Raw genomic sequence first — 25,036 nt, forward strand, 5'->3', positions numbered from 1 at the left:
GTCTGTAGCCAGGCAGCAAGGGTGCTGTTATCACTATGCTCTTTTAGCACTGCTCCCTCTTGCGCCCTTTGGTGATACTGGGGGACAAGTTATGATGGATCTCTGGCCCTGGCATCACTTAACAGTGTGCAAGGGAGTAGAGCGAGATGACAGCAGCCACACTGGACTCCAGGGAAAAATCCCCACTGGACCCCAGAGAAAGTATCCATTCCAGCTGTCCAAAGGTCAGGAGGCTGAGTGCACTTAAATAAAAAAAAAAAAAATATTCTGTGTATGTGTGTGTAAGAGACTGTGTATGTGTCTCTTAGTGAAAGGTCCCTCGTCATGTCAAATTATGGACTTTAGCAATCCCTGGTCTACTATAAAATGCCTGATAAGTTAAGCAAAGCATCAGCAAAGGAAACATTTACAATGACAGGTTATTATTTTGTCTCAAATAATAATTTTATTACTGATAATGGTGCTCTGCCAATCAAAAATAAATATCATAAGAAATGTCAAAATAGTAAAATAACATAATCGTGTTGGATAAATATTTTATATTTACATAGAAAGCAAACATATGAAATGTTATATAATACAGATATATATATATATAAACAGCAAATCGTATAAAGGAAATGTGATATAAAAAAACCAAAAAACATTAAACACTAGGTATAAACAGATCTATAGTTTTATTTAAAATGTATCTGTTAGTAGATTTTTCTGTATTTTCAGTAGACTGATGTCGCTACTTCAGCGTGGAAGCTGCCAGATTAGAACCGTATCACAATTTTAAAAGTGAAAGTTACTGATATAAAAATTAGGTTGCAGAGACAGGGCTGGCTCAAAACAGTGTCAGGATCCTATCCTGACAACCAAAGTTATGTTTCATTTTTGCTGTTTTATTTCTACAATTTCCAGTTTTCCACCACTCGTGAGTCGTGGCCTCCCTGGCCACTAGGCTAACCACAGTTCCTCTCACCTGCATACAGGGCCGGCGCGTCCATAAGGCGGCACAGGCGGCCGCCTTAGGGCGCAAAATTTCAGTGACCGGCAGGAGGGAAGCTATCCCTCCTGCCGGACACCATCTCCGCCCCCTGCGCGGCAGTGCTGCGATCAGGCGCTGCGAGGGAGCTCTAACCTCTCTGCTCTGCTCCCTCGCGCGCTGTCTGCTGATACTGCGGGAGCTGGAATATGACGTCATATTCCGGCTCCCGCGGCATCAGCAGACAGCCCGCGAGGGAGCAGAGCAGAGAGGTTAGAGCTCCCTCGCAGCGCCTGATCGCAGCACTTCCGCACGCCGCCCAGCAGCCCCACTGGACCCCAGGGAATGATCCACACCAGCTCTCCAGGTAGGGAGGCTGGGTGGATATTATTTATGTATTAAAATAATTTGTGAATGTATGTGATGTGTCTGTGTGTGAGAATGTCTGTCTGTGTGTCTGTGAGTGAGTGTGAGTGTCTGTGTGTATGTGTCTGTGAGTGAGTATGTGTCTCTGTGTGAGTGTGCATGTGTCTGTGTGTCTGTGAGTGTGTATGTGTCTCTGTGTGAGTGTCTGTGTGTGTGTGTGTGTGTGTGTGTGTGTGTGTGTGTGTGAGTGTGTGTGAGTGTCTGTGAGTATGTGTCTCTGTGTGAGTGAGTGTGTGCGTGAGTGAGTGACTGTGTGTCTGTGAGTGACTGTGTGTGAGTGTGTGAGTGAGTGTATGTGTGTCTGTGAGTGATTGTGAGTGAGTGTATGTGTGTCTGTGAGTGACTGTGAGTGTGTGCGTGAGTGAGTGTATGTGTGTCTGTGAGTGTGTGCGTGAGTGAGTGTATGTGTGTCTGTGAGTGACTGTGAGTGTGTGCGTGAGTGAGTGTATGTGTGTCTGTGAGTGACTGAGTGTGTGCGTGAGTGTATGTGTCTGTGAGTGACTGAGTGTGTGCGTGAGTGAGTGTATGTGTGTCTGTGAGTGTGTGCGTGAGTGAGTGTATGTGTGTCTGTGTGTGCGTGAGTGTATGTGTGTCTGTGAGTGACTGAGTGTGTGCGTGAGTGTATGTGTGTCTGTGAGTGACTGTGAGTGTGTGCGTGAGTGTATGTGTGACTGAGTGTGTGCGTGAGTGAGTGTATGTGTGTCTGTGAGTGACTGTGAGTGTGTGCGTGAGTGAGTGTATGTGTGTCTGTGAGTGACTGAGTGTGTGCGTGAGTGTATGTGTGTCTGTGAGTGACTGTGAGTGTGTGCGTGAGGGAGTGTATGTGTGTCTGTGAGTGTGTGCGTGAGTGAGTGTATGTGTGTCTGTGTGTGCGTGAGTGTATGTGTGTCTGTGAGTGACTGAGTGTGTGCGTGAGTGTATGTGTGTCTGTGAGTGACTGTGAGCGTGAGTGTATGTGTGACTGTGAGTGTGTGCGTGAGTGAGTGTATGTGTGTCTGTGAGTGTGTGCGTGAGTGATTGTATGAGTGTTGCATGTGAGTGTGTCAGTGTATGTGTGTGTCTGTCAGTGTGTGTTTGTGAGTGTCTGTCAAATCAGTGAGAGTATCTTTGTCATTGAGTCTGTGTGTGACTATCAGTGTGTCTGTCAATGAGTGTCAATCAGTGTGTGTGTGTCAGATCAGTGAGTCTCTGTGTTTGTCATTGAGTGTGTGTGACTGTCAGAAGAACACTAAGGGCAGGGAAGGGAGGGGACCAATAATGGACGGGGAGAGGGGCTGGTTAAGAGGCACATAGGTGAAGATGTTATTTTTGAATGGGGGGGGGGCGGAAAAATACATCTTCGCCTATGTACCCAAAAATACTTGCACCGGCCCTGCCTGCATAGCATGATTATTTCACCCTGCTGAACAAATGGGCTTTACATTGATTGAAGTTGTTCTGATCCTGATTAGACTTCTGATCCTAGCTCCTACTGAGAAACCCTGCTTTACTCTGAACTGCATTGAATCCATCCTGATTTATCCCATCAACCTGCTACATTTCCATCTGCTTACTACCAATAAGCTTGGGGACAAACCTGATGTACAAAAGCTGCCTGCTTAATTCCAAACTGGACTTTAATACCTTCTTGCATTGTTTCGTACCTACTTTACACCCCCTTATCTACGCAACCAACCTGGATAATACAAACATTCCTATTATTTGCAACTATCCTGAATGACCCGGTTACAACGATCTAAAATCTGCAGAACTCCATCCAAACCAAAGAGGCTGATCCCCTAAACATCTAACTAACCTGTATTTCTTAAATCTTTCTATTGTTTAGTTTTGTCTAGTTGTATTTTGTTTACACGTAACCTATATTTTCATTTATAGGTATTCTCTTTATTTACCTATAATTCCACTTATAGGTTTCTTTGTTAGCTTATAACCTGCCTGGGGCATATTGCCTAAACTCTTATCTCTCTTTATACTTCCCTATAATCTCGCTTATAGGTTCTCCTACCTTTTTGCCTATAATCTCGCTACAGCCTGTAATCTCATTTATAGGTTTTCCTAATAACCTGTCTGGGGCTTATTACCTAAACTCTCTATACTTTAATATCCCTCTTAGTACTTGCCTATAATCTCACTTCTAGTTTCTGCTTTCTCCCTTTGTCCTTTTATTTCCCTTTTTATAGGCTTTATTTTCTAATTAACTTTTTGGGGGCATATTCCCTAAACCTCTATTTTGTATTCTCATTGTTATCTTGTTCTTCTATATTATTTACACTTAACTTTAAGTCCTGCTGAACTTCCTCCCAACCATACCACCTCCCAACCATACCACCCCCAAATAATTCCTCCCAACAATACCACCCCCCAATAATGCCTCTTAAGCCTCCCTTTACCAAACGTAAATGTATTTCAAAACAAGATATCAGTGGTAGGAACAGGCTATCAATAGGCCTCCTCTTAATGTCTTAAAAGGCTATAGGCTCATGGTATCAGGCAAGAGCAGTAGCATTCAAAGGTATTTATTCTGGTGAAGGTAGCAATATGCCACCCACCTGTGAAATGAGGTCTGGGCTTCGGACACACAATAACCCCTGTAGGGCAAGTGCAATGTAGAAACCAGAAGCCAATCTCCGTCTGTGTTTTAAGTAGCTCTTAGATTCCTACTATGCAGGAAATGGGGAATGATAATTTTGTTGCTCTTACGATGCTGTATACCCAATGTGCTCAAGGAAAAACATTAGCTAGAAAATGTTCATTTGGACAGGTTGCTATATGGGAACAGGCCACTGGTATTAATACGGCATGGAGATGTTTTAAGGTCATGAGATGGTTTAACTAAATAGCAAGTTACACAAAATTAAAAAAAAAAATCTTAAATGTTTTTGCTATATTTTACAGCTCAGTTTTTGGCTCACCACAACTTACTGTTTGAAAAAGCCCAACTAAATTTCATATAGTTAAGACACAATATATTTTTAGAAGGTTGAAAATAACACTGGGAGTGGACAAATTTGGTCATTTATTTACTAAACCCCAATGTATGTTATGTATATATATGCTGCCAGCAGCACAAACAAAGATACTTAACACAAGTCTCAAACCGAAAGCTTTAAAGCAGGCTTCCCCAAACTCGGCCCTCCACACGTTGCTGAACTACAACTCCCATGATTCCATGAATGAAATAGATGGGCTAAGAATCATGGGAGTTGTAGTTAAGCAACATCTGGAGGGCCAGAGTTTGGGGAAGCCTGCTTTAATTGAACACTATAGTGTCAGGTATACAAACATGTATTCCTAACACTAAAATAACCTCCAGTGTAAAAGGTGAGTTAACTCACCTTTTTCCAGGGCCGAGCGGGTCTCTTTGCGGCTGACTCTGCCCACGCTCAGCCAGTCCAATGCTTTTCCAAAGAGGCTATGGTGCATGCACAGCAAAACGCCACACTGCGCCAATCAGCATCTCCTAATAGAGATGTATTGAATCAATGCAACTCTATGAGGAATTTTCAGCGCCTCCATGCAGAGCGTGGAGCACAGGAAGCACCTGTAGTAGCCATCTGAGTGACTACCACTAGAGGTATCCTCGTAGGCACTAATGTAAACAATGCATTTTCTCTGAAAAGGCAGTGTTTACATTAAAAAGCCTGCAGGGCCAGGCTATAGACACCATAACAACTACATTAAGCTAGAGTTGTTCTGGTTACTATAGTGTCCCTTTAAGTCAAATTCATGATAGGTTTACTTAAAGGGACACTTCAATGCCCAAATAAATAAGAATAACATACAAATCACTGTATAGTACCTATATCCCACAGTTAAAACATGAATGCATTTAATTATGCATTTCTTTTCATTGGAGGTATCTAAACACAGCTTCTAAAAAGCAACAAAAATCTTCTCTGCAGCTTTTGCACGCTCACCCCCCCACTCATTGAGAAGTCTTTTTCAATGCAGTTGTCTACCTTTTAGGTTTAACCCCACTGAGGAAATAACAGGACCTGTTGTCTGATTGACAGCTGGAGGGGGTGTAAAAAAGGTTAATTGTTATTATTATTATTTTATATAGCGCTGTTAATGTAAATTTCTATTGAAATCTGCACTATTTTTAAAATAAAAAAAATGACTATCTTCACAAGAGGACTTTTACTGTAGTTGCTGTGACAGAGAGTAAGCAAACTGGCCAGAGATGGGTTCTCCTGCTCTCTCTTGTCTATCAATACTCAGCAAAGCTGTAGACTATTTTTGCAGGTGTAAGAAGAGACATTATCTTTCTAAGGCAATATCATAAAATCTATACATTTGCTATGAATTCACGCTCAATGTATAGGTTTTATTTGTATGTTCTTTCATTTAATAGACCAACACACTTTAGCAAATATACAAGTTCTGTGGTTGTCAGCCACGGGTTTCTTGTTTTTAACACTTTCCCCGGGATCTTACTCTTTGTTAGATAACGGAGTCTATGATTGACACACTGCATTTGTTCCCATTGTTACGATGGAGTTGGCCTTCTTTGGTTCCTGAAGTTACATTCTTGATGCTGGTTTTTTTATATTTTATTGACGGATCGCTAGAATTAGTGATTAACGGTCCTGCCAGTTTTTCAATATGCATCTTTTCCAAAATGAACTCCTAAAACGTAAACAGAAAACATGGCTAGATGGCATAGCTAAAGGAATTTAACTCATGAGTGAAAGCAATCAAGCACGTGAGAAGTTTTCTAACCACATGGCTTATTTACTAAAATGGGACTAGAGTGGATTTGAAATCTTAGAACAATACATTTCAACGGTTACTCACTACAAAGTGTGCATTGTTGGGGATTCAAAGCAAATTTAAAGGGTTATCCAGCCACCATGTGCTAGAAGTATATATACTGGGTTATTGTTAATTGGGTGCAGGGAGCTAGTTGCACCCCTGCCCCTGGCACATGTGATTTAGGCAGCCTGGAACTCTGTAACGTAAAAATAATCCCTGAAGTCAGTGTGCATGCTCCCCATTTCCTCTGTCCTCTCGCCGACCCACAGCACCCACATGCCCTCTGAGCCAGGAAAACAGTTCAATCATAGGCTTCACTATGAGAATCCTGTGATTGTAATGCGTGAGGTCCCTGTAACATTGGGGGGGGGGGGGGGCGTGGAAGTCCGCACCAGGTGCTTTGCCCAGTGCTGGATTTAAAGTGAGTAAAAACTTATTTTATTTGCTGAAAGGTTTACTGCAAATCGAGAGGGAGGTTTTAGTATTACACATTAAAGGTCCCCTAAACCTCAAAAGGGTTGGAGTAACCCTTTAGACATTCAGCAAATCAGAACTCTACCAAACTGAAATGTAGGCTAAAATAGCTGATTTAGAAAATTTTTCCAGCCAAGCTATCGTGATATTTTGACTATTTAGCCTGAATTTTGCATTTTGGATTTCCGTTTGTTACAGTCTGGCATTTAGTGGATAGCCCTGACAGTGAAATTTGTAGCACAACACAGCTAAACTTGATACAAATCTCCAAGTAAGCTAAGTCTTCATTTTGGCCTAACATTTTCAATTTACTTTCAATTACCGAATTTAGTGAATAACCTATTTGGGAAAGACTAAAATAGCCAAGCAGGAAAAATATCTCAGGCGAAAATAGTTGAGCTAGCAAAATAGCTGTTTTGAAGAAATTCTCCAATTCACTAATTATGTTTTGAAATTTGCTGTTCCTTTCTCAATTCTCCAGAATCCTACAGTTCCAAAAAACTGCAAAATCTTCCCAGTTGCAACTCAGGGCACTATTTAGTCATTAAATCGGAGTAAAACCTGTGATCTAGCCTTTCCACACTCATACAAGTTCTGGTAGTGGATATTGATATTGTTGATATTAATTGGTCCATTTAATATTTTGTCCTAGAATTGGTCTATATATCCAACCCCAGAACCCCTAATTCATTTACCTTGATCATATCCATTTTCTGTAATAGCTCCACTTCGGCAATTGGTCCATAATGTTTTAGATGGCATGTCTCTGCCAAGTTAGTGACTGCCATCAGCAGGCTGCCAACTTCAACACTCTACCGTGGTAAGAGAGAAAAGTGAAATAGTCAGGAGGGTTTAACCATGGCCACGGATCCAGGCCAACATTCACAATAATTAATAATGACACTGTGATTAACAAAAATAACTACATTTAAATGTTGTTTATATTTTTAAACTTGTTTAGCAGTTTTAGAAAAATACAGTTTAATGAAACTTTTTAAACAAGTTACGTTCTTATGATTCTGGGCAGAAATCGTATTTACTTTGATTTGTTAAAATAGTATTATACATATGAAGGAACAGTGTAGCGGTGTGTATATGTGTACAATCGGGGTAGCAGCCAGTAAGCGTGTTGGGGCATATAGTTGGAATGTGCCATACAACAAACATTCTCAGACGTTTGTCCTAAAAAGCTGCACAGAAGTAATGAAATATTAAGCCACAAAAAGCCTGTGCTGGGGAAGAAGAGAACAGCTTGCAGTAGGTGCAATACTAAATCTGCAGCTATTTCATATACCTCAAAGGAAACCATGCAAAACAAAATAATATGCATATTTCTACTACATATTTTTAATAGAGTTTTCCTTTAACCTTTTCTTCATGAAATGTTCTGTTTTCTTTTAAACTTATATTAAAGGAACATAGAGAGTCAGGAATACAAAATTATACTTTTAATGCTACAGTAAGCCGCACCATGCTCATGAAATGGTTAAAAACATTCACCCTAATTCCAGTGCCAAACTCCCTCAGCGCTGGGTTGTTCTCCTCCAGCGATGTCACACAGATGGAGGAACCTAAGATGCATGCGCGGTGAGTGTCACAACCCATAGGAAAAAACTGATTCAATGCTTCCTATGGGAATATTGAAAATGCTGGACGTCTTCATGCAAAGCAGTGAGAAGCCAGTAAACGCCTCTAGTGGCTGTCTGGAAGAAGTCCACTAGAGGCTGTCTTAAGTTAAGGGGACAGGCACACGGCACCCAATGATACTGAAATATAGTTATGCGAGTGCCTCTAGTGTTCCTTTAAATATTTTTCAAACAACATCATAATCCAGTAAAGACAAGGGAAAGTCAGGGAAACATTGCAAATTAATAGAAGAAATTGAAACATTGTTTATTTTTTTTCCTCCTGTGTGTGGTTTCTCCATGCTGACTGCCATGTGCATAAGATAGAGCCTATAACAATGACTGACAGGGAGCTAAGATGGAAGTATCCAGGGGCAAAACTAGCGACTGATTGGAGCGGATGTGTTTCACAAGAGTTCCGTAGAGAACCTTGGAAATTGTGCACTTATCACTGAAATCCCTTCAATATTGGGGTCCTTAAATCTCCCTTATCAGTTTGTGAAGAATGGGGTGCAAATCTAAAAAATTGAGAACAGATGCGCACCTTAAAACTCAACACAAAGATGACTTGCTCCAGCAGCCAACTAGGCCGCATTCTACCAAAATGGTGCCACCAAGGGAGCCTTCCCCAAATACTCGGGAAGTAGCTCCGTAAAAGACAGTAATGGAGCTGGTAGAGATTGAAGGCCATATTCAATCCTGATCTCTCGATTGTCCTAGAAGAGGTCTACGGAATAGAGGGATGAATACGGGTGGTGGAGGGGGAGAAGGATGTGAACAAGGGCCAATATCAAGGACTAGCCGAAGAGATGGCACGTATGAGACAAGTCCAGCAACGGTTCACATCAAACTTGGCTCTGCTAAAGGATTTTCAGTGACGGCGGAACCTTCGGATCCGAGGTATCCCTTAATCTGTTACGCTGCAAGAGATCCCACGCTTACTACAAAGGGCATCCATGCAACCTCCATCGAGTGCGAAATTAATAGTGACTGACACACATTTGGGTGGCCAAATCGCCCAAAGCTTCTGCTACAGTTTTTCAAGACCTGATGGTGCAGTTCCATCCAGAATCTGATAGTGCCACGATTATGGCCGAGGCGTGGAAGGCCCCACATTATACATTCTAAACTTATCCCATCTTTTTTTATCTGGACTTTTCTTGCCCTACTGTCGAATGGCGACAATCACTAAGGTCACTTAACAAGCACCTGCGAGACAGAGCCATACCCTACAGATGGGGTCCGGGACATCAACAAAGCATAAAACATAATGGAAGCAGCTTCATCTCACTACTTCCTCAGAGTCGGCGGGTTTTCTCTCAGCCATGGGACTTGCACCACTACCCACAATGAAGAGTAACACCAATATGGGGCATTGATAACATCATTCCATTCCATTCCACCCTGCGAATCCTAATACCGCGAACAGGAGCCATACTACACTTACTGACACATGAGCTGATGTGGACTGGCATTCGTAACTTTTACTCTGAATGCAATGCAAAGATCATAATTCCTTTATTTCACTGAAAGATGTCTCCTTCCACGTGTAGTTTATTTTTCTCTATACAACCTGATACCTTGTTGTATGGTGACGACTCATTCTATTATTTGCTTATGTTCATGTGGTTGGAAATATAAATAACCAATAAAAAGAGATGGAGTTGCCCATCTGCAGGATAAACAGGTGTGTATTTCTACATGCAAACCTATTTTCCAAATAAAGGGATACGTTAATCCTGGGAAGTTCTCCCTTATATATTTGCAATGTCCACTCTGACTATGCAGAGAAAAAAAAAAGTTGTGGGGGACGGGGGGGGGACAATAGGTCCCCCCTTATGGATAATTTTAGGGCCCCCACCCGCCGCACAGGGGTGGGGGCCGGGGGAGCAGTATGTGCCCCCCTTATTTTTAATTTTAGGGCCCCCACCCGCCGCACAGGGGTGGGGGCCGGGGGAGACAGTAGGTCCCCCCCTTATTTTTAATTTTAGGGCCCCCACCCACCGCCCAGGGGTCGGGGGGGGGGAGGAGAGTAGGTCCCCCCTCCCCCCCTTCAACCACTATTGTGGCCAGACAGCATCCCTGTGGGTTCGGGCTTCAGCTGTCAGCTGAAGCCACGCCCACAGCAGTGCTGACAGGCTATCAGCACACAAAGCGCGTTCACAGTGCTTTGTGTGCTGATAGCCCGTCTAATGCATTCACCCAGAATGCATCGGACGAGAGGCCTTTTTAGGGCCTCTGAACTCGGAAGTCCCTCTGGTGGCCGTCTGATTGACTGCAACAAGAGGTGTTCCAAGCTTCCAATGTAAACACTGCATTTTCTCAGAAAATACAGTGCTTACAAGAAAAAGGCTCCGGGTAGCTGTAGCACTCACCTAAACAACCTCATTAAGCTGAAGTTGTTCAGGTGACTATAGTGTCCCTTTAAATTGTTGTATCTGTCATTCTCAAGATTTAAAGTATCAATGGTGCATCGCATGAAAATATATACCCTATTAGTTAGTATGGAAAGCTGTACAGACACTACATAAGCCAATGGCTATATTTCCCATGTTGCTGCATCAGCTTAGAGTACATAACAGGTTTTTAGGTAGCTAAAAATTAAAATTTTTCCAATATAAGAAAACTGCCTCCCATTTATTTAGGTTCGATTTTCTTACCTGGTTTCTGAAGTGACCTTTGTCTAAGTTAAAATTTAATTCCAATTGTTTGTTCTTTTCTCGGACTTGGTCGAATTTCAGCTGAAGCCGGGATAGGTCACTATTCATCGTCTGTAAAACAATGTATAAGGGCAATTTACACAAGACCATTCACTTTTCTTTACATAGAAACATAGAGTATATATGACGGCAGATAAAAACCTGTTTGGCCCATCTAGTTTGCCCAATTTTCTAAATACTTTCATTAGTCCCTGACATTATCTTATAGTTAGGATAGCCTTATGTCTGTCCCACGCATGCTTAAACTCCTTTACTGTGTTAACCTCTACCACTTTAACTGGAAGGCTATTCCATGCATCCACTACCCTCTCAGTAAAGTAATATTTCCTGATATTATTTTTAAACCTTTGCTCCTCTAATTTAAGACTATGTCCTCTTGTGGTAGTTTTTCTAGTTTACCTAAATCATTTGCCATTTGGCTTATCCCTTCTGGAACATCAACCCTGTTACATATCTTAGTATCATCAGCAAAAAGACATACCTTACCATCAAGACCTTCTGCAATACATGGCAGGCTGGTCTACTTTCTGCTCCATACACTGCAGGCACTGCCATTTTCTGCTATATATATATATATATTGCTGGCAGCACCACTTACTGTTCAATACACTGCAAAGGGACTTACTGCTCCATACACTGCAGGCAGCACCACTTACTGATAAATACACTGTAGGTAGTACCACTTACTTCTCAATACACTGGAAGTAGGACCACTTACTGCTCCATATACTGGAGTTAAGACCACTTACTGCTTCATGTACTGGAGGTAGGACCACTTACTGCTCCATACACTGTAGGTAGGACCACTTACTGCTCCATACACTGGAGGTAGGACCACCTACTGCTCCATGTACTGGAGGTAGGACCACTTACTGCTCCATAAACTGGAGGTAGGACCACTTACTGCTCCATATACTGGAGGTAGGACCACTTACTGCTCCGTACACTGTAGGTAGTACCACTTACTTCTCAATACACTGGAAGTAGGACCACTTACTGCTCCATATACTGGAGTTAAGACCACTTACTGCTTCATGTACTGGAGGTAGGACCACTTACTGCTCCATACACTGTAGGTAGGACCACTTACTGCTCCATACACTGGAGGTAGGACCACCTACTGCTCCATGTACTGGAGGTAGGACCACTTACTGCTCCATAAACTGGAGGTAGGACCACTTACTGCTCCATATACTGGAGGTAGGACCACTTACTGCTCCGTACACTGTAGGTAGGACCACTTACTGCTCCATACACTGGAGGTAGGACCACCTACTGCTCCATGTACTGGAGGTAGGACCACTTACTGCTCCATGTACTAGAGGTAGGACCACTTACTGCTCCATATACTGGAGGTAGGACCACTTACTGCTCCATATACTGGAGGTAGGACCACTTGTTGCTCCATACACTGTAGGTAGGACCACTTTACTGCTCCATACACTGTAGGTAGGACCACTTACTGCTCCATACACTGTAGGTAGGACCACTTACTGCTCCATACACTATAGGTAGGACCACTTACTGCTCCATACACTGTAGGTAGGACCACTTACTGCTCCATACTGCTCCATACACTGGAGGTATGACCACTTACTGCTCCATATACTGGAGGTAGGACAACTTACTGCTCCATATACTGGAGATAGGACCACTTGTTGCTCCATACACTGTAGGTAGGACCACTTGTTGCTCCATACACAGTAGGTAGGACCACTCACTGCTCCATACACTGGAGGTAGGACCACTCACTGCTCCATACACTGGAGGTAGGACCACGTACTGCTCCATATACTGGAGGTAGGACCACTCACTGCTAAACACAGCAGGCATTGTCACTTACTGCTCAATACACTTCAGCAGATCTTACTTTGCAGTACTTTAGAGGCATGACTATTTACTACTCAGTGCACTGTTAGCAGGTCTACTTACTGCTTCATACTCTGTACTGGTATGAACGATGGCCTCATTTGGCTCTTATCCAACTGACTGACTCACATTTCTAATGAATACCACATATCTCTAATAAAGATTGCTCTGATGCTGGGGACCGTCTGATAATGTAATTTTTTGCAGAAATGATTTCAATATGTATTATATTACAAGAGCAGAATAGGGAACTAGGAGTAATATTACAAATAAACCAAGCTAGTGCCATATACATCATCTGAGTGCCTTTCACAAAAGGAAGACACAGTTAACATTGAGACTGTGTCAATCTACTGATTGCAAGTTGCTAAAAATTCTCATTTACACTCTTTGGATCTAAACCTATATTATGACTGCCTATTGGACTTGTCAGTGATCATTATTGCAAAGCAAATGACAGCCGGAATAAATCAGCATAAAATCCTACCACTGGAGGTCAGCAGAGTCCTAAAACTTCCTCATTCAGACAAATTGCCAAATTTAGCTATGCAAGTCAACTGAGTTTCAAAATGTATGTTTGAAGGTAGGGAGCAATCACAGGGGAATCTATTTTTACAAAAAATTGCAAAGTGTTTACAATTACAAGTTGTATTCTGCAGCCTTTGCATTGTGATGATATAAATCAGTGTAACTTAGACCGTCCTGCAGATGAAGATTACAGAATTACTGCTACTGGAATGCTAACACTCTATACCAGTTAGATTTAATGCATAGGCTTTCCTTCTAAATTCAGCTCCACCTACCCCCACTATCCATGTTTCTAAATACCTGTATCCCCCTCCCCCGGCAGGGAGACTGGACTCTGCACAGAGGAATGCTCTTCACAAGACCTTTTTACCATATTTAGAGATTACCAACTAACTCTGATAACCTAACTTCATGTCTTATGTATTGGCAATATAGGAAGAAAGGAATGACACGAACGTTCAGAATTATACTGCACCATATACCAGGTGTGTACGGACCGAAGCCAGTACAATATAAAGGAGTATAATGACCGAAGCCTGTACAATATAAAGGAGTATAATGACCGATGCCTGTACAATATAAAGGTGTATAATGACCGAAGCCTGTACAATATAAAGGAGTATAATGACCGAAGCCTGAACATTATAGAGGAGTATAATGACTGAAGCCAGTACAATATAAAGGAGTATAATGACCGAAGCCTGAACATTATAAAGGAGTATAATGACCGAAGCCTGAACATTATAGAGGAGTATAATGACTGAAGCCAGTACAATATAAAGGAGTATAATGACCGAAGCCAGTACAATATAGAGGAGTATAATGGCCGAAGCCTGAACATTATAAAGGAGTATAATGACCGAAGCCTGTACAATATAAAGAAGTATAATGACCGAAGCCTGTACAATATAAAGGAGTATAATGACCAAAGCCTGTACAATATAAAGGTGTATAATGACCGAAGCCTGAACATTATAAAGGTGTATAATGACCGAAGCCTGTACAATATAAAGGAGTATAATGACCGAAGCCTGAACATGATAAAGGAGTATAATGACCGAAGCCTGTACAGTATAAAGGAGTATAATGACTGAAGCCAGTACAATATAATGGAGTATAATGACCGATGCCTGTACAATATAAAGGAGTATAATGACCGATGTCTGTACAGTATAAAGGTGTAAAATGACCGAAGCCTGGACAATATAAAGGTGTATAATGACCGATGCCTGTACAATATAAAGGAGTATAATGACCGAAGACTGGACAATATAAAGGAGTATAATGACCGATGCCTGTACAATATAAAGGAGTATAATGACCGATGCCTGTACAATATAAAGGTGTATAATGACCGAAGCCTGGACAATATAAAGGTGTATAATGACCGAAGACTGGACAATATAAAGGAGTATAATGACCGATGCCTGTACAATATAAAGGAGTATAATGACCGATACCTGTACAATATAATGGAGTATAATGACCGATGCCTGTACAATATAAAGGAGTATAATGACCGAAGCCAGTACAATATAAAGGAGTATAATGACCGATACCTGTACAATATAAAGGAGTATAATGACCGATACCTGTACAATATAAAGGAGTATAATGACCGAAGCCTGGACATTATAAAGGAGTATAATGACCGAAGCCTGTACAATATAAAGGAGTATAATGACCGATGCCTGTACAATATAAAGGTGTATAATGACCGAAGCCTGGACAATATAAAGGTGTATAATGACCCAAGCCTGAACATTATAAAGGAGTATAATGACCGAAGCCAGTACAATATAAAGGAGTATAATGACCGAAGCCTGGACAATATAAAGGAGTATAATGACCGAAGCCTGTACAATATAAGGGAGTATAATGACCGAATCCTGTACAATATAAAGGAGTATAATGACCGTAGCCTGTACAGTATAAAGGAGTATAATGACCGAAGCCTGTACAATATAAAGGAGTATAATGACCGTAGCCTGTACAATATAGAGGAGTATAATGACCGAAGCCTGTACAATATAAAGGAGTATAATGACCGAAGCCTGTACAATATAAAGGAGTATAATGACCGAATCCTGTACAATATAAAGGAGTATAATGACCGTAGCCTGAAATAGACACTATTTCTGCCACAAGATAAATCATAAGAACCTAGGGGCTCCCAGGCAGGGCCGGATTAAGAGCACACTGGGCCTGGTGCTGACAATTATGATGGGCCTAATTACGAAATCTAAACGACCAAAAACACTAAAACAGTCATTCCTCCCAAGCCTCATGTATCTGATGGAGATGGTGCTGGAGGTAAACTCATAGGATGCAGCTATAAGAAAAAACATACTCTATGCTAATCTCTCTCTAATTTTTGTTTTCATCTTTCAAGTAAATCCATAACCCCTAACAGCAGTGTCCAGTGAAGCAGGAAGTCAATGGGCGGGGTAAAAGGGTGGGCCACTGGTGCGAATCACGTGACCAGACCTGCCAAAAGGGGAGAACATGCCCAAAAAGGGGGCATGTCTGTCCAAAGAATTTGAAGGACAGCCTGGCATGAATGCATGTCAGGCTGCCTGTCAATCCTGCAGACTGTCAAACTAAGGGCATACTATGCAGGCAGCACCCTGAGCTTGACATAAATGCATCTAATGACGCGCTCACTCCATGCTTTCCAAGGACTGGCCCCTAGCACTCGCTGGTCCACTTGGCTCCTTACCTTCTTACTAGCAGGCAGAAGTTCCTGGTATATAGTCTGAGACAGAGAAAAGGTGTATGTAGTGAGTGTAGAAGAAAGGGGACATGCCACAGTGTTAGAGAGACTAAAGTCTGCATTACCTAAACTTATTTTAGTGTCAGCAAGTATGGGAAGTTTTGTTCACATACATCCCTCTTAAGCTTCCAAAATTAAAGGGACACTATAGTCAGCAGAACAACTACAGCTTATTGTATCTGTTCTGGTAAGTATAATCATTCCATTCAGGCCTTTTGCAGTAAACACTGTATTTTCAGAGAAAATAACTCCACTGGCCACTCCTTAGATGGCTGCTAGATGTGCTTCCTGCGGCAGCACTGCCTAGTGTGCAGCACTGCCATTTAGTGTCTCTACCCTCTGCATGCAGACACTGAACTTTCCTCATAGAGATGCATTGATTCAATTTATCTTTATGAGGAGATGCTGATTGGCCAGGGCTATGTTGGACTTGTGCTGGCTCTGCCCCTGACCTGCCTAGTTGACAGTCTCAGCCAATCTTATGGGGAAGTATTGTAATTTGCTCAGACCACCACTTCTGATGATGTCAGCAGACAGTCAGTTCAGAGGCAGAGCCAGCAGCAGACTTGAATACAAGTTATATTTTACTATACTTAGGGAGGCAAGAAGGGGCCAGGGTGGTGGTTTTAACATAATATGGTCAGAAATACATGATTGTGTTCCTGACCCTATAGTGCTCATTTAAGCAAGAGTATGTGAAGAGTAGTTAGGGTTGCCACATTTTTTGGAAAAAAATTACCAGCCTTAATCATTTGTATAATCACAAGAAGTGACATCAGAGAAAATTCTGTAAAATCACCAACAAACTACTCACAGTTTGATTCTGCTGTATAGATGGATTGCTCCCAGTGTCTCAGTCTCGCAAGTCACCCAGTGTCTCAGTGTCCCCATGTCGCCCAGTCCCCTAGTCTCCCAGTGTCTCAGTGTCCCCATTTCTCCCAGTGTCCCAATGTCTCAGTGTGTCCCCATGTCACTAGGATACTGGGGACACAGTGAGACATGGGGACACTGAGAGACATGGGGACAGTGAGAGACATGGGGACACTGAGAGACATGGGGACACTGAAAGACATGGGGACACTATGACAAATAGGGAAACTGGGAGAAATAGGGACACTGAGACACTAGGGACACAGACACTGGGAGACATGGGGACACTGAAACATTTGGGGACACTAAGACACTAGGGACACAGAGACATGGGAACACAGACACTGGGAGACTAGGGGACACTGGGGACACTGGCTGGGAGACACACTTGGGGACACTGGGAGACATGGAGACAGTTGTGGACATAGACATGGGGACACGGGGACATATAGGGACACTAGGCACACTGAGACACTAGGAACACAGACACTGGGAGACATGGGGACACTGAGACACTAGGGACACAGAGACATGGGAATACAGACACTGGGAGACTAGGGGACACTGGCTGGGAGACATGGGGACACTGGCTGGGAGACATGGGGACAGTTGTGGACATAGACATGGGGACACTGGGACATATAGGGACAGTGGGACACTAGGCACACTGAGAGACATGGGACACAGACACTGGGAGACTTGGGGACACAGACACCAGCGACACTGGATGGGGGAAATGGGAACACTGGGAGAAATCGGGACATAGTGTCTCCGTGTCCCAATGTCTCCCAATGTCCCTATGTCTCACAGCATCCCCATGTGTCTCAGCATCCCTATGTGTCCCAGTGTCCCCTAGTGTCTCAGTGTCCCCATGTTTTCCAGTGTCCCCATGTTTTCCAGTGTCCCCATGTTTTCCAGTGTCCCCAAGTGTCTCAGTGTCCTCATGTTTTCCAGTGTCCCCAAGTGTCTCAGTGTTTCCAGGTTTCCCAGTGTCTGTGTCCCCATGTGTCCCCTAGTGTCTGTGTCCCCTAGTGTCTCAGTGTCCCCATGTGTCTCAGTGTTCCCTAGTGTCTCAGTGTCCACATGTGTCCCTGCTGCCTTTCCCCCCATCCCTCACTTACCTGAGCTGTAGAGCTGCTGTCTGGACTCTCTGTGCTGTGTAGCTGCTCCCCCACAGATCAGTGAGTAGTAGAGAGAGGCAGGGATATGCTGTAACTTCCTATATCTGCCTCTCTCCACACACAGTGACCCCTACTGGCCGGTGCTGGTATTGCAGAGTAATCTCCATTTATTTTGAGAAAAATACGTGCATTTGTATTACTGCAATACCGGCACGGCCAGGCAGCTTCAAATACCGGTTGTGCAAGTAAAATACCAGTCAAATAGCAAACCTAAGAGTAGTGTGTAAAAAAAAAAAAAAAGGTTTTTTTTTTGTTTTGTTTTTTAAATGGGCCCATTCCATGGGCCTATTCCATGGGCCTGGGCCTGGAGCTGCAGCTCCATCAGCCCCTATGTTAATCCGGCCCTGCTCCCAGGTGGCGATAAACAGAAGAGCTGCTTCTTTGTCGCTGCATTCTTCTTCCCGCACATTAAGGCACAACGTTCATAACTGTAACCCTGTAAATTGATTTAGTTTTTTTGGGAATATACCCTTTATAATTGCAGGAAAACACACAGGAAATAGGATAGAGCAAACGAAAATGAACAATCAGACATACATAAGCGAAACACTGTGGGCTGACACTCGCCTTTAAAGGTTAGCCTGAAAACTCACATAGCACCTACAAATTGGATAGCAAGTGGGCCTGATGCACAGTTGCAACCATGCGATTTTCCTACATACTTCCCCATACCGACTATTAGTTATCTTTATAAGACATGCGCTACTAAGCCTGCTGTACTTATATTAGTATTCATTTAAATACTTAAAGTTAACACTGATAGACTTACATAAATAATATATTCGTTACTCTTAAGTTCATTAAGCACATCTTCATAAAAATGCCCACTTATTTTGTAATATCTGTCGGCAATGTCACAGTAGGTCATATTACATTCGCATCCTTTATTATAAACGCCTGTATACAGACATGGCACCTGTAGTACACTTCATGGACGCGTTGGTTTCCAGACTTGTAATTATATTATTGCTATCACGACTGACTTTACTGCACTGTAATGCTGCAATATTATTGTACAACAGCTTATATTGAAACAAGCCCACTGTTTATGTATGCAAAATGATGTGAATAAAAGCCTATCTTGAATTAAAAAAATAACTTGTAAAAAAAAAAAAGAGAGAGAGAGAAACACATAAAGTAACCTTTTTTTTTCCCATCGCCGAGGCCAAGTTCCCTGCTCAGCTTCCTCTTCCTTGGTCGATGTAACTCCCCCTCGTCGCAGCAAAACTCTTAAGATGGCAGAACATCCTTAGGTACACGTTGAGAGTTTTCAACATCACTTAAAAAAGTAATCCTATGCCTGCTGAGATCAGTGCTGCTTGTGTACTAAAAAAGCATCAATCGTCATTCATTTTGAAACTGTAATTCCTGAATTTGGTGGCATCAGTGCACAATAAGCCATTGTTAATTGAAACATCAACCGCCTGAAGTCAAATGAGCATCGCATAATCCCTTAATTGCGCAACTGTTTCCTATAACTGAAACGTCTAAATGGTGTTGGCAGAGCGCCATTGTAAAACCAGCACAGAATGGAGTAATATTCACAGGGCATTCTGAATTGAGTCCATATAGAAGAGACTTATTATTGAAATGTCTTAACTGTAGAGAAATGAATACCAAATCACAAAATTTTGACTAAAATAGCCAAACTGACTATATATGAGTTGCACGTTTTATTTTAAAATCATCATATTTTGCCTGAATGTTTCCAATTCTTGTTAACCTACTACAATTCTAGCAAATAAGTCTCAGTAGATTCTTCCCATCTGGAAATGCAGACACATGAGCACAATAAAGGTACATAGTATGATGATATAAAGATATAATATCATAGAATCTGCTTTATTGGTTAGGAGAGATGTGGTGAGTTGCAAAATTTAGGTTAAAATAGTTGGGGGAAAAAAAAAAAAAGCAAACCCAAGTGGTAAAAAATGTTCTTCAACTTTACTGTTCTATCCTAAACTTTGCAATTCTATTGTCAAGTCACCAAACCATGGTGTGTACAGAATAACTGACTAGGTAGGATGTAAATTTAAAGAGACAGTGCTATTCAAAACCAAGCAGGCCTTATATATGATAAACACAAATGTTGTGACTTATTTTATAAGGAGATTATTGTTTAGTAAACTAAACCGGGTTTAACCAATAACAGATGACTTACAGATGGATGATACAGGATGGCCCAAGAGCATTTTAACAAGGAATAATGCAGTAGACATTGCAATTTACATTCTATTCACAGAGACGGCAATTGAATCAAACTTCTTGCAAACAGCTTCAGGAAAACTCCAAGTGACTTGAATACATTTAGAGTCATCACAAACATAACCTTCAAGGACACAAACTCTCTCCATAACCTGTACCTTCATAGACCATAGACCCTTTAAATCACGACTTTAGGTCAAATTAAGTCAGGTACATAATACTAGTAAAAAGAATAGTTGCTATAGTAAATTTCATGAAGCTAAGGATATGAGGAAGGCTTTGATATTTTCACCTCATGTACAAATTCAGTTGCATGCATTAGAGGAATGGAACCAGTGCTGAACAATTTCTCCCGTAACCAGAAGCACCCACCAATCAACAAGAGTGACAACGTTTTCCCAGCCACTAAGGTTCCACAAAGAGCATCATCATCACCTGTACTAAATATCAACTGGACCCATATTTTCTTCTGCGTTCTATAGATAATGCATTTAAATAAAATTACACTCTGACGGACGTGCTCGATGAAAAAATGTTAAAAAAAATATATGAAATGAAAAGTCACACTACTTATCTTGAAAGTGTCCTCATATGCCCTAGATGCCCTCGCATGCCATGATGAGATCTCTGATCAAGAGCATCTAATTTTCTAATTTTGTTCCATAAACTCCCATACACCTGAGATTTAAGGGATTAGTAGTTTCTTCCCCATATGTTGGTTAAGGAACGGTTTAATGATGTAATGGAAGAAGAAGCAATTGAATGTGTGAGATATTTAGGTAAATACCAGCATAGATGTGTCATGACTCCTTTGTAGCATATCAAGCAAGTGCTGTTTGTTCTCCTGTTCGTCAGCGACGGCGGTCAGGTTGTTTATCAAACTCTCATTGGTCAGTGACAGCGTTTCATGGCGTCTGATTATTGCTTTGACTGGAGAGTCCATTCCATATTCCAGATAGTCTACAATAAGATTATCACAAATTGCTTACAGTTTGTGTTTTTTGCATACACTAATGGCCAACAATACAGTAAAAAATTAAATAAAATCTAGTTTATTAGCATTGTAAGGATTGTCAATAAACATTAGAAAAAACATGTGTCTGTCATGATTAGATCTATAGTTTCCATTCTCCCCTTTATTGATGATGGGAGATGCATTTCATTGGGTTTGGTGGGTGAAACCCAATAAGCTGGGGGAGTGGGAATGGTGGAGAGGAGGGGGTTGGCATCTCCTCAAAATTTTTAATTTCATTAGATGCCACCGCATGCAGGGTTGTTTACTATGCCTGACCCTATAGTGTTAAAACCACCATCTAGCTACCTCTCCCACACCCCCTCCCCCCACTCTCCCGATCCCTGTTGTCTCCCTAAATATAGTAAAGTCTTACTTGTATTCAAGACTGCAGCTGCTGCTTCTGCCCATGACCTGCCTGCTTACAGCTGACCTCATCAGAAGTGATTCTGTGAGCCAATCACAATGCTTTCCTATATGATTGAGTGAGACTGTCAATGAGGCAGATAAGGGGCAGAGCCAGCACAAGTCAAAACAGCCCTGGTCAATCAGCATCTCCTCATAGAGATGAATTAAATTAATGCATCTCTATGAGGAAAGTTCAGTGTCTACACCGTGCAGTACTGACCCAGGAAGCACCTCTAGTAGCCACCTGAGGAGTGGCCAGTGGAGTTAGCACTAGGCTGTAATGTAAACACTGCATTTTCTCTGAAAAGACTGTGTTTACTGCAAAAAGCCTGAAGGTAATGATTCTACTCACCAGAACAAATTCAATAAGCTGGAGTTGTTCTGGTGACTATAGTGGCCCTTTAATTTTATTTTTCATTCCTCAGAAACACATATTTGTTTACTACAGGAGATAGGCAAAAATAATATTAAAAATCCTGGTAAGTAACAGATTGTCTTTAAAAAGTTAAACATATAGTTTTGAGTTGTGCCATTTACAAAATAATCAAATAAAATTAATTTATTTATTCTTTGACTTACATTTTATTTTCATGCTGTCCTGGCACAGCCCGGCATAGGATACAGATAAACTTGACTCTCATGGGACAATGAACCCAGGCGCCGTGAGAGTAAATTTATGCATATGACATTATCAAAAAAATGAAAATGTACTCATTTAGCACTTCCTATGTAAATGCGTGAGCATGCAGGGAAACTTTATAAGCATTGTGGAAGATGTTAGGCTCATCACTCTAAAGTGCTGAAGAGTTATATGTTCCTTATACTCCAATACATACAATACACTGCTCACCCCAATAAAAACTTCAATAGCTTTAATACTGATGTGGGACTGGGACTAAGGAGCAGTCAGTTCCAGAGAAGTGACATTTCTTCGTTAAATTCACATTTCTATGTATAATTTTATACATTTTGTTAGATTTCAGAGATCACTTACTTTCTGGAACAATATCAACCATTTTCAATAAGAAATCTTCATAGATTTTGTTCTTTTTCACCATTTCATGTAGTTTAAGTTGCCTGTATAAATGCAATAAAAGTGAGAATTGCCATAGTAATTAATTGTAAATACAGAGGTTAATTCACTAAACAGTAAGTGGTGGTGAGTGGACAACTGGCCTGCTGTATTTAGACTAAATTTGCAGAGTTTTGTCAACAACCTGTTTACAATTTCCCTTAAATATTCTAGTATTTTAATAGCAAATATGAACTGATTGACTAGCCTGGCTGTTATAAATAAGGTGAACTTTCACCATATTTAAGAGGGTCAGGGGGGTCAATAGTATTTTTAACACTACAGGGTCAGGAATACATGTTTGTGTTCCTGACCATATGGCGTTCTTTTAAACTACAGTTTCTTTGGTGCTCAGTGTGTCCCCTTAAGGAGGAAGCAGCTCTAATGGCTGTCTGTCTGATAGCCACGAGAGGCATGGTTTCGAGGCATGGTTTTGGTCAAATGTAACTGTTTCAAATGTAAATGCTTATATGGCGGACCGCCACAAAAGCGCTAATCACACTTCCTAGTATCACTAAAGTACCATAAGCACTGCACCGGACACCATAAGCACTGTAGCCCCCCCTTAGCCGCCGCAGATTGGCTGGGGTCTCACTGTCCCTTCCCACCCTGGACCAACACCTGAATCCAGCTCCCAGTGGGTAGACCTCTCCTAATCCAGAGAGTATCGCAGGTATCGCCAGTATCGCCTCCCCTCCCACACATGAGTCAAGTCTTAATGCTGGGAAGTAATCTGTTTTATTCAGGGCCACACACAGCCTTTTATGCAAGGGATTTCTTACACAGAATCATAGGGTAATCCCTCCCCTGTGCCTGAGAGATAATTGAGTCAGGAACTGTACTAACTCAATTATCTCCAGGTACAGAAAACACACAATTTACAAACCCCCCAAAATACATTGAAACCCCACAAAAGTCACATCCCTGGGTAGCCCCAATCTAGGTGACCAGCATATCCAAAAATCACCCAGATCGGTTCAGGGGTTCGGGCTTTCCATGGAAGTCCCTTTTTTGATGGACCGCACATGTGGCTTAAGCTCAAAATAGTTGCATGAAATCAGTGCTAGCGGTCGGTCAACTTCGGTAACATAAAAACGAAAGAATTACAGGACGTAGTCTATATTTGAACCTTGGAGCTTGTTCCCCTCATCCAGACAAACAATTCCACTGAACAGTGTTCTTCTAAGATCTACAGAACTGAACGCAGGCGATGATGGAAGTCCTGCGGTGTTCAGAAGTTTCAGTGTCCGATTTTAGTTCCATGAACTCGACAACCAAACACTGCTGTCTGCGTTTATGCGAACAAGATGGCCGCCACCTCGTAGTCGCTGATATGAATTGCGGCCACCAAGACTAATAATTAGAACACTAATTGTGAGAACCGTTACAAGGTGTTAATAGGGTTTAACAAGCTCCCGGGTGGTCCATAGTTCGTACGTGTGATGGAACCCCGGTTGTTCGTGTATTCCCCCTGTCTGTATTATGTATACTACCCTGTGTGTTCGTGCAAAATGCCTGCTCCACGTTCGGGAGTGCCTCCACGAGGGGAATGCATTCGCCTCCCGAACGGTGACCACAATCCATTTAGAATGCTCATTAGAACGTTCTCACCTCGACCTGATGTCAAAACTGCAAGGGAAGCCTTGACCGTGCCGCCCCCGAGGGGCCACCAGTTCCTATAGATGAACGACATCCAGGGGGAGCATTCGTGAACTGCTTCCCACCCCAATCGATTCCCGAACGGGGACCTCCCCAGTGCCCCTTGGAATGTTCACACCAATCAATTAGAATGTTAATAACTTGCAACATAAGTGTGAAACCACAAGGGAAGTAATTAATGAGTGCTTCCCTGGGTGGCCGCCATTCGTATAGAGCATTTGTATCCCTAAAGGAGGCGCTTCCCTTGCCTTGTTTCACATAGGGACCCCCGTGAACGGAGGCTATTCGCATCAGGTACCGTTATGGGGATCCCTGGGGTTGGTGTGGACATCCTTTGGGGACAATGGCAGGGTTGGGCGGGCTTCCTGTAACTGGGAGTGAAAGAGGTGGGTGGTTTTCCCGCGCTGTGGCTCCCAGGTGCCGAGGCTCATGGGAAGAAGACCCCCGATCTTCGGAAGTGGGAAACCCTGTACTTGGGTGGTGGGAACA

The 25,036-nt window shown here is 42.2% G+C and overlaps 1 protein-coding gene across 1 annotated transcript in view; it reads right to left on the minus strand.

Moving 5' to 3' along the window:
- Nucleotides 1-5,839: 5,839 nt before the first annotated feature.
- Nucleotides 5,840-25,036, minus strand: part of CCDC197 (coiled-coil domain containing 197) — a 71,110-nt gene continuing 51,913 nt past the window's right edge. Inside the window, exons 5-9 of the mRNA XM_063439288.1 lie at nucleotides 22,811-22,893; nucleotides 21,184-21,356; nucleotides 10,911-11,021; nucleotides 7,321-7,437; nucleotides 5,840-6,025 (exon numbers count right to left, since the gene is read on the minus strand). Of these exons, the coding sequence (XP_063295358.1) occupies nucleotides 5,840-6,025; nucleotides 7,321-7,437; nucleotides 10,911-11,021; nucleotides 21,184-21,356; nucleotides 22,811-22,893 (670 nt within the window). The remainder of the gene's footprint in view (nucleotides 6,026-7,320; nucleotides 7,438-10,910; nucleotides 11,022-21,183; nucleotides 21,357-22,810; nucleotides 22,894-25,036) is intronic.

The sequence above is a fragment of the Pelobates fuscus genome, chromosome 13 (genome assembly GCF_036172605.1).
Source record: "Pelobates fuscus isolate aPelFus1 chromosome 13, aPelFus1.pri, whole genome shotgun sequence".
Taxonomy (NCBI): Eukaryota; Metazoa; Chordata; class Amphibia; order Anura; family Pelobatidae; genus Pelobates; species Pelobates fuscus.